General features: G+C 42.7%; 1 protein-coding gene across 1 annotated transcript; it reads left to right on the forward strand.

Annotated features, from left to right (window-relative positions):
- Positions 1–683: 683 nt before the first annotated feature.
- On the forward strand, positions 684–5,055 carry LOC116928003 (protein Wnt-9a). Its single transcript, XM_032935090.2, has 7 exons — positions 684–905; positions 991–1,160; positions 2,134–2,393; positions 2,490–2,588; positions 2,706–3,004; positions 3,488–3,760; positions 4,372–5,055. The coding sequence occupies exons 2-7, from the start codon at positions 994–996 to the stop codon at positions 4,948–4,950; spliced, it is 1,677 nt and encodes a 558-aa protein (XP_032790981.2). The 5' UTR covers positions 684–905; positions 991–993; the 3' UTR covers positions 4,951–5,055.
- The last annotated feature ends 5,419 nt before the right edge of the window (positions 5,056–10,474 follow it).

Consider the following 10,474-nt stretch of genomic DNA (forward strand, 5'->3'; position numbering starts at 1 on the left):
AAGCGCGAGGGGGGAAGGAAGGACGTAGTTACGGTATACTATGCACTGACAAACAGCTTATAGAAATTGAAATGCGATCCACCTCAGCTTCCTTTTCAACAACAACAAAAAAAGATGTTGATTGAGACAATCCTGGAACGATAATCTGGACGCGCTCGGCTTCCTTCGCGGTTCTTTCGCTTGTCCTGTTAATAGTAAAACAAGGCCTGTATCTCATCACGTGTGTGGCACCAGAGGACTTCACTTCGATTCTTGCTCAACAGACTGCCCCCCGCTTCTTGCCTCTGCTTATAAGCTAAACACAAACGGCCAACCGGAGAGCTTTTAAAAGTTGGTCTGTCAAACATACCCGTTGTTTCTACTAATTGGGTCGATGACGAAAAAGTGCTATCCCTTTGATTCTTTGTTTCGGTGAACCTATGGCTCTTGACTACAGTCAATCGCTCTCACCGTGACACTTGAAAAAAAGGCTATAAATTAGCGTATCGGTGTAGCTAATGCTGTGGGCCGGGTCTTTCGGCGTAGGTTACATATTGCAGCTGCATGCGCGACAAGGCTGCATTCTTTTTCACGGTTTGAGTATAAAAAGATTACGAGTGGGCCGTCTTGTTTAGTGGGTGTAGAAAGCGGTGGATGGCTTTTTTATACAGAGAGTGGAGAGCAGAGAGACCTTCCTGGAAGCAGCCCGGGAGAGGGTCAGTGGTTAACGAGGGGTACGGACTAGCTTTGACGTGCTTCCACATGTGCAGTCGGCCCCTTCCATATTCTCATACAGACACACATATATATATGTTGCGCGTCTCACTCACTGTCCGGATAGTGGAGTCCAGGTCAGACCGATCGACGGACAAGAATTTCATCTATCCACAATCATATTGCAGAACTGACAGCGCGTTGAAGAAAAGGTATTTTTGACGAAGAATATTTCTACGAGCGAACATTCAGATGGCGTGAAGCGTGATACCCAGTTCATTTTGACCTTCATTCCAGCTGATGCCAATGGGTCGCTCCTTGTCGACGATCGGCTATTGCGCATTTTTCCCGTGTCCGAAAGACTTCTGTCAGTGCTCCAACCGCAAGCGGATGCTGGCTTCATTGCTTCTCACTCTGCTCTTCTCCCGACATTCGGTTTTCGCTGTTTCGTCATCTTCGTCTTTTGGGTAAGTTACTTCTACCCCGATTACGCATTTTATTCCCCCAAAAATACTTAAGGCACAGGCTGATTTCCATTCCGTTAAATCTCGACTGCTTACGAGACTTTTGTCCAACAGATTCGTTCGTGTTGAGTGGATTTACATTTGAATTTATGGGGATTTGTTTGTGGTGAACGACGTAGTGGATAGATAGTCAATAACTGGCAGCTGTGTAAACTACTGTTGCACTCGTTTGATCGGTTAAAATACGCCCGATAATCAAAGATGCAACTATGATAAATGCGATTGAACGCTTTTGAAATTTTTACTCGGAAAATCACGGGCATGTTCCTCGATTGCGGCGTGGGCGTCAAAACGTCTTAGGAGGTCCCTGTTGCAGCCTTCAGACGTCATTGAAAGCTATACGAAGGGTACGGCGCAAGTCGGCAACCAAATACCGGCTGTGTTGATGTTTGGCCAACCATAAAAGTTCGACGCCTCAGCACCAAACGGAGTTTTATGATCCGTTTGGTGGTTTTGGTCTTCGCTGTTTGCCTGGCCTGGTCCTGTCGCCCAGCGTCTAGCACAGCGGCCCAAAGTAACACTCTTTGCCACAGATTCGTTAGATAAATAAGTTCCATCAGCTAACCGAAAGAGATTTACTGTTGTATACGCTACTGGCTGTGCGGGCTTCACATCGCGCTGCAGGGGGGGAGAATTTTATTGGCCTTACACACTGCTCTCTTGCGACAGACTTCCTACCAGCTTTACGTTTCATGGCCGTCTTGGCCACTCCAAAGTCTCCGCATCGGCCCATTTCTTTCCGACTCAAAAAATAAATAAATCGTATAATGCTACTATTCCTACTGTCCACAAAGACTTCGTGGAAGTCTTCTCGTATTGTGTGATTATATTATTAACGATTAAACGATATCTGTGATTTAAAAAAGGAAAAATCAAATAAATACTTCCTTTTCTACGCGCTTTTCTTCTTTTCTAGGATCAGCGCACCGGCACCCTTGTCGGTGGAAGCGCTCAGTTTGCCGGAAGATGTTGCTGGTTCGGCCCGGCCAAGTCAGCGGAACGTTAGCGAATGGCAGTCACCGCCAAACGTAGCGAATAATGCCAACGGAGTGATAGCTAAACAGCCAAATAATCAGCAGCAATCAGCCGATCTTTGCGATCAACTTCACTTAACGCCACGTCAAAAACAAATGTGTGTACAAGGAGGAGATGGTCTTGCGGGGACACTTTTAGAAGGTCTGTACTTAATTAAGATATAATCATCTCATAGATGCCGAGATGGCTTCATAGTAGCCATTTATCTGATGATCTTTCTATTGTACTGGATTGCAGCCATCCGCATGTCCGTGTACACATGTCAGCAGCAATTCGAGTACGAACGATGGAACTGTACACTAAACGGCTTCTCGCGTATACTCACGCTAAAAAAAGGTCAGACAGCATCACTTTTGCACGCACAAGATAAAAAAAAAAAAGGAAAGATACTGAAGCCTATGGTCGATTCACGCATTTTGCAAATGTTGGTTTGACTTGTATATACATACGCAGCGTACAAGGAAACGGCGGCATTGTACGCGTTCTCGGCGGCTGGTGTCGCTCACGCAGTTGCACGCGCTTGTGCAGCCGGACGACTCCGCAAGTGCCATTGTGCCGAGGCTGACAACGAGGTCGAAACGCGTCAGACTTGGAGGTGGGGTGGTTGCGGCGATAATCTCGCTTACGGTCGGTCGTTCGCAATGAAATTTCTAGACTCTGGTTCGACGGCCAAAGTGCGGCCAAGTGGCGGCGGAAAATCGGACTCACGGCCCCACACCAATCCCGACAGCAAACTCAACAAAAAGAATAAAGTGAGTTGCCCCATCATCAAGTAAGAAACCCAATAATGAAAACGTGACGTTCAACAGTGCGATAAACGACTCTTATACACATAGAAGTTGAAAAGTGGTATGACCCACATTTGATTCTTTCCTCTTTGAATCGTCAAAATAAGGGCCTTTTTGCCATATTTGATTATTATTTTTTTGTGCTTGTCCGTAATAAAATACATCTGTTTATTCCGAGACATTTTCTTCGATTCAAACAGATTGCCTCCGACTATTTTTTAGAGCCTGATGTGTTGTGTTAGCTTCAAAATCGAGGGCCCACGTAACCAACGACTGGTGGCCATAAATGTCTTATCTGTTTACTTTGTGTTTCCCTTTTCCTTTTCTATCACTTTCGGCAACAACCGAAGACCCACACAGATCATTAGACTGATAGCCTATAATATTCCTTATTTTTTTTTTTCCGGGCTTCTTTTAATTCTTACAATGTCATTTGGCCTTTTCAAGTCGAAATCTAAGGATGGCCTCCAAGCCGAGATGGAGGCAGTTTCACGAGTGCTGAGAAGATGGAGGCGCACCATTACCTCCAATACAGCTTTAGCGCATTCCAGTCGGATGAGAAAGGCGTCGTCGTCAATGTCTGCCGAAACGGGCGGTGGAGGTAATTTCGTCGCCAACGGTCCGCATCCCATAAACAAGAGCAAAGCTGGCGGCAAAAAGCAGAAGAATGAAAGTCAACGCCAACGTATCAATCGCCACAACAACGCTGTCGGCATGAAGGTATTCTTATCTTATTGAATGATCAATTTGTGTGTGTTTTTTTTATTTTTTAGGGGATACCTTTTCACTTTCTTATAGCATTTGCCTACCTGTTTTTCTTTTTATTATTGAAGGCAGGCCCCATCATTTTCCCTAAATTCTATTTAGCTCATTTTTCTAGTTTTTCTTCCCGTTTGTGCGTTGCTCCGAAAAATCCCACGTCAATAAAAAAAACGAATAATTCAGCCCAACCTTTGTTGTTTTGGAATTCAGGTAGTCTTTATTTACATTTATATGTGGAAGAGGTACAAACATCAGGAAGCCAAAATCTTGGAATTAAATTCTTCTGCGCATCCATGCAGACAGGCCCGCCTTTGGAAGAAATTTCAGTCTGAATCATCCATAGAATTTGTCAAAGCGATAATAATACATTTCCATGATAGTAGCTTAGCCTACAATCAGTATCTTGATAAACGACAGGCTGACTATAAGATTTATTAAAAACTCAACAAACCATCCCGAAATTGTTAATCATTAAGTTTCAAAAAAATATAGGCGCTGATTTGCACCAAATGCAAATCGTAATTAATTTTTTTAAAATTATTTCTACCTCTCTCTATCCATCTATAAAGGTGGTGGAGCAGCTGGTGAAACGAACGTGCAAATGCCACGGTGTCAGTGGCTCGTGTTCGGTAAAGACGTGCTGGAATCAATTGGCTGTTTTCAGCGAAACGGCAGCTGTCATCAAGAGCAAGTACGACAACGCCGTCCAGGTTAACGTCGAGATCCGCGAAAATTCGAGTCACTTGAAGATGGAGTCTTCAACTTCGTCCAAGAATCAGGAGAGCAATCGCATCCTTCCTCAGAGCCGGGCTAAAAAAGGAACGGATCAAGTGGATGAAGCGATTGCAGCCGCTGCACTGGCGAGAAACGGCGGCAGCGGATCGGTGAACGCGGCCGACCGAGTCGACCGGAAGGAGATGATCTATCAGCAGAAATCACCGGATTTCTGCGTGGCCAATCCGCTCGGTCCCGGAACGGTGGATCGCCAATGTTTGCGCGGCGAAAATTGCGATATCCTTTGCTGCGGACGCGGCTACAACGTGCACCGGTTAACCGTCTCAGCGCCGTGCAAATGTAAACTCGTCCTCTGCTGTCAAGTGGAATGTCAAACATGTTTAGTGGAGAAGACCATCCACACTTGCAAATGATTCGGTGATTGGGTGGGGCATCAACAATATAATTTAAAAAAATTGAATATATTTAATCTTATTTATTGAAGCTTGCAGAAATACAAGTAGGATTTGGCATACTTATAGTGAATATCGTTTAGAAATAATAGCGATATTTTTTGGCGATGGTGTGGCAGCGGTAGTTCTGGTTCAGTTGATGTTATTATCAATTTTATTTTATTTTTTATTGTACGCTGCTATCTATGTATATTTACATCGTCTGAAGTGAACCGCATCTTTTAGTTTCATTTTCAGCATTCAGATGGCAGGAAACTTTCTTTTTCGGTTTTAAATGCGACGAGGATTTTCGTGCAACTGGTGAAAGGTTTGAGCTGAACTGAAAGAAAAATGTAACGGAAAAAAAATTATTATTTGATTTATTTGAATACGATAACATCCTCGAAGTCAACGCGAACGATATCGCCATTTGATTGTCAACTGCGCGCGCAACATCAGCCATAACAAACGGTTTATTTGATTTTGGATTTTTGGTATAAAGCGAATGTATTTGATATGTGTCGGCTTGATTCGCTAGATGGCAGCTAAGTTATCTTCGCTTTTCAAAAATTCCCCCATCACAAACTGCTTCATTGTTCGTTGACTACAATACAAACGGTATAATACTCTCCCTTCATCAGCGCTTGAACGAAGCGTGTCAACAATTGCACTATATTTCCCTGACAAGCTCGTTATGTGTCCCTTATGGTCAACTAAGTAAGAATCCCTCTTACACGCATGTTTATTGCCCACATAACAAATAATAAGCGAATAGAAATATGAAGAGAGAGAGAGAAGCCCCTTTCTATAATGCGCGTCTTTGTTTTCCATCCTTCTTCCGCCGCTGGTTCGGCTCGCTTGTGTCTCTGTGTGCTTTTGGTTCCGCTAAAACATATAGTCGTAGTAAAAGGAAAATATACTAAGTATTCTGTACAACATACAAAATATCAAAGAAAGGAGATAATAAACAAAGGAAGAGGGACGGCCGTGGGTATGAAACGGAACGCGTTTGTCCGTCTTTTCTTCCTGCATGCCTAAAAATAAATTGATACAACCACTTCCAGCTGTTGCCAAACCCTTGAATTTGGTCACTTGGAAAGGGAAAAAAAACAAAATAGGGACACAATAAATTGGCAAGCATTTAACAAATGGTGGAGGAGGGTCGATGAACAATAGAAGAAAAGGACTATATGCTCATCACCCTCCTTCCGTCTCACCTTATAACGGGCGTGTGCCGCTTGATTAGTTCGCTGGTATTTCACCTCCGCCACACATGACCCCCCCCCATCCGACAGCTTTCGGCTCTACAGGATTGAAAAGAGTATCATCCTCACAACCTATTTCATGTATAGAATATGGGATTCGACCAATAATGAACTGTTTGCATCCCCACTTTATAAATCCTCGGCTTAAATGGATGATGGACTCGAAGACCAGACGCCACTGTTGCTCATCTCCACAAACATGCGATCCAACTAGTTTTCCAAAGCCAAAATGTGAAACAAAAGAGGCTCGTCTATTGTTGTACAGATATACCTGCTCTAATTCCGTCAATCGCGGAATGCACCGATCCTTCTGTACATCATACAATTGTCAGCCGATCTACAAACAAGATCGAACCAAAGCTTTAGACAGCCTATTCAGCAATCAGCTTTTGTGCGTTTTTACTATTTGTGCGTACACATGTACGTACAACACGTCCAGCAGCCTATACATCGATACAATCCAGTGTGTATATGTGAAACAAAAAAAAGGGAAAAGATTAAATCGCTTCTTCTTTTCAAGAATAAACTGAAACGACTTAGATATTCGTTTCATTCTTCCTCCTTTCCTTTTGTTTGCTCAAAAGTATTGGAGCGTATGAAAGAAAAAAAACTACGAGAATTAAAGTGGTCCGCGTCCAGGCCTACGGGTTCGTCAGCATCATCAATCGTGCGCTGAAACTTAGCTGGGCGAGTGGTTAAGAGGCTGGTACGATACGGGCCACTCTTCAATTGTTAAGTGTTAAACTCGGTGGTAAGTGTGGGTGGGAGGAATTGAGATATTATTGAAGAAGAAGACAACACACAGAGGGGTAGAAAAACAAAAATGGGGAAATGAAGATGAGATAGTGAGAAAGAGAATTGGAATTGACGAGGGCCCGCGCCTTCTTTTTTTTCTCTCTCTCCTTGTGTTTTGAGCCGCCTTTTCAGGTTCGTTTATTATTTTTCCTTTTTTTTTTCTTCCCTTTTCTTTTTTCTATTCTCCCCTCTGTTCTGTGATTAGCAGCTAATAGAGTCATCGCAACCCAGTGTGTGGGGGGTCTATACCTATGCGCAGTCCGGTGCTACACACCTTCAGTTTTGCCTGGAATATATTAAAAGAGACCAATGCTTCTCTGCTACACTTTGCTCTACTGTGACTGGTCACACAGTATGTCCATTCGGTAGGAGTTCACCTATGCATGATCAGCGGCCGTGGGTTCTTCACCTTTCCAGTGTTTTTTCTTTCTCGGTCGGTACGAAAACGCAGACAGAAAGGAGGGAAATGAGAGAGAGGAAGAAAACCAGGTGCGGACTGATGGATTGTCGAGTTGAAAAACTGCGCGCATTCCTCGGCTCTTTTTGCTCCCTCCTTCTTTCTCCTCCCACCTTTCCATCGGGGGGGATCGCCGGAGCTGCTCCGGAGCGCACAGAGAGAACGGAAACACTGGCAAAAGCCACACCATCTCAAGCGATATCTAAAAAAAAATAAAATAAAAATAAAACCACGAGGAAATGAGCTGAGAAAAAAAAAAAAAAAGATGCACCACGTATATAAGAGGTTCTCTTTCACATCTATATTTATAACGCAGGTAATGTTAGGCCTCCTCTTTTCTTCTCGCACTCGTTTCAATCCTCCGCCTCTCTTTTTTTTTCTTCAAGTGAGACCCCCCTCCATTTCTCTTTCGGAACTGCCACACGGACGGACGCTGCTGGACGCTGATGTGTGGGCCTTTTCAGCCTTTCTATCGCCTTCTCACTCTCCCTATAGCCTTCCCCCCCTTCCTACATTATATCCTATCGAGCAAGCACATTATAACAACCTCCCTGTCTGTCTGAGCTGCACACAAAAAAAAGAAAGATACATCTATTTTCAGTAGGTGTGTTTTGCACCCCGAGTTTTGTGTGTGTGTGTGTTGAGATTGGGGAGTTTTTCGCGCGCGGTCCCTACCGAAAATGATGGGGGCCTGGTCGACCGTGTTCTCAACTATTCAAAGATGACCACCCAATAGACTTTTGGTACATATATATATATATATATACAACAGTAATAGTATAACTGATGAAAGGTAAAAAGAAAAAGCAAGGACTTGGTGGGGGTCCTGATGCGCTCCCATTCACCTTTTAAAAGCAGACAAACAGCCGCAGAGAAAGAGAGCCCCAATCGACGGCGTTCACTGCCCTTTCATTTAGACCTATAACAGCCGGCCGGAGAAAAGAAGAGAGGAGAAAAGCATTCAAATAAAAAAAAAAAAGGAAAAGAAAGAGAGAGAGAAAAAAAAAAGTGATAATAATAATAAAGGGAGGCAGCTGTCTTTCCGCCAAAGAGGAAATATGTGTATAGACTATATATATCGATAGGAAACTGGAAAATGTCCATAAACAATCGATGCATGTATAGATTCGCATATTTAAAAAAAGACACGTTTGAATTTGACCGGTCAAAGTAACTGATTGAATTCTTGCTCTTTTTCAACGTCCGAGTCTGATCACGATTGCGACATATGCAGAATAAGTATAGACATAATTCGGGGATGGGAAACATGTGCAAATACGTGATGCTCTGAGGGCAGGGTTGAAATTTAAAAAACAAAATAAAGAAAGAAAAAAATGAAAATACCGAGACACTCAAGAATGAAGAAGTGAGCAGAGTAGAGCATTCGTTCGTGATTGGTGGGATTAGTCAAAAAGAAAAAAAAAAACCAAGTTTTGGCCGGAGGAAGAATGAAAAAAAAAAAAAAGAAACGCGGCGTGTTTGACACACACACACACAGCACAGACAGCTGAGAGGCAAGTATTGCTGGTAAATAGTATAAGTATATACTTTGCGAGTTAAGCGAGCGAGTCAAGTCCAACCGCAAAAGTGGTAGCTCTCACCTAACAGCCACACACGGCGGGATTCGACGTCACTTCTTATAGTTATACTTTACTTATATACCTTGTAGACTTCATCCCTTTGGCGTCTGCGTGCACCGGCCCTCATCGCATGTGAAGAGGTCGTCTCTTTTCTCTCGTCTCTCTTTTTGAATATATGAAACTTTAAATAACTGAAACCTCCGGTTCTGTTTCTCTTTTAACCCTTTTTTTTTTGTTTTGTTTGTTTGTTTTTGTTTCCGCTCCGGCACGATGGAACAAGTTACAGGTGAATAGCAGAGCCTATTATTGTCTGTGTAATTCAGAATTTTCTATATCTATACGTTGCATCTAGGGTGTATATATGCTTTTATTTTTGCATTGTTGTGTCAAAGACTTCTCATGACTGATGAGAAAGCTCACAACTCGTGTCACATCACCACCCCTCTTTTCTGTTTGCTAGAAGTTTTTCATAGTTCTCGTTATAGAGGCGACGAAGGCAAACCGAAAACTTGTTGTCTCTTTAACTTGTTTTCTGGTGCATGTTCACATTTCTTAAATTTATTTAATTTTTCGAAACAAAGAAGACGAACAAGGAAAGCGTATTCAGCTTACACGGAGGCTTTTCACCTACTGGATAGAATTGGAACGAAAATAACAAGGACTATCTGAAATAAAATAAAAAACAAAACAAATCCGATGAAAGAATGTTTCAGAAATAAAACAAAACAAATAGCAAAGAGTTCTTTATCGTATGTTCTTCGCCAGGTTTACCAACTGTCGGAAGTTCTTCCTATGTATGGGGCCGTACAATGGGCAAGCATTCAAGCTAGTACCTATAAGACCATCATGGTAGGGTCCTCCTGCGAGATGAACAAAAGGAAGATGATCGTTCCTCTTCATCCGCATACATATACTGACGATAAAAGATAAAGACTTTATATATATATACGAACGGGATAATAAAGCGACCATTCTCTAAGCCAAAAAATAAAGAAAACAGCAGGTGAGGTATGAAGAACCAACATGTGCGGGATGACTGTGTAACAGGAGTTTGAGAGAGGTAGGAAGAGAGAAGAAAAAAAGAACAATCTAATGATGGCATCATCATCTCTAATGGCGACTACCTACCCTTGGCTAATACAAGTAGTTCGTATAGACTCTTTAATAGACGAATGCCTAGAGGATGGTGGGCCTCTTACAGAGTAGCTCCATCGAAAGAAGGAACTCTTGGGGGCTAATGTGAAGCAGCAAAAGAACATCGAAAAGAAATGGACGAAGAAAATTGTCCCACGTGAATTTCGATGGCAGTTGTTTTAAATATTCATTTCTTTACGCATTTTTTTTTTTTTTTTGCGCCTATGGAAGAATGCGATTTAGGAGAGGGGGAAATGTTATTAGATTTGGAAGGG

This window comes from Daphnia magna, linkage group LG1 (genome assembly GCF_020631705.1).
Source record: "Daphnia magna isolate NIES linkage group LG1, ASM2063170v1.1, whole genome shotgun sequence".
In the NCBI taxonomy this organism is placed as follows: Eukaryota; Metazoa; Arthropoda; class Branchiopoda; order Diplostraca; family Daphniidae; genus Daphnia; species Daphnia magna.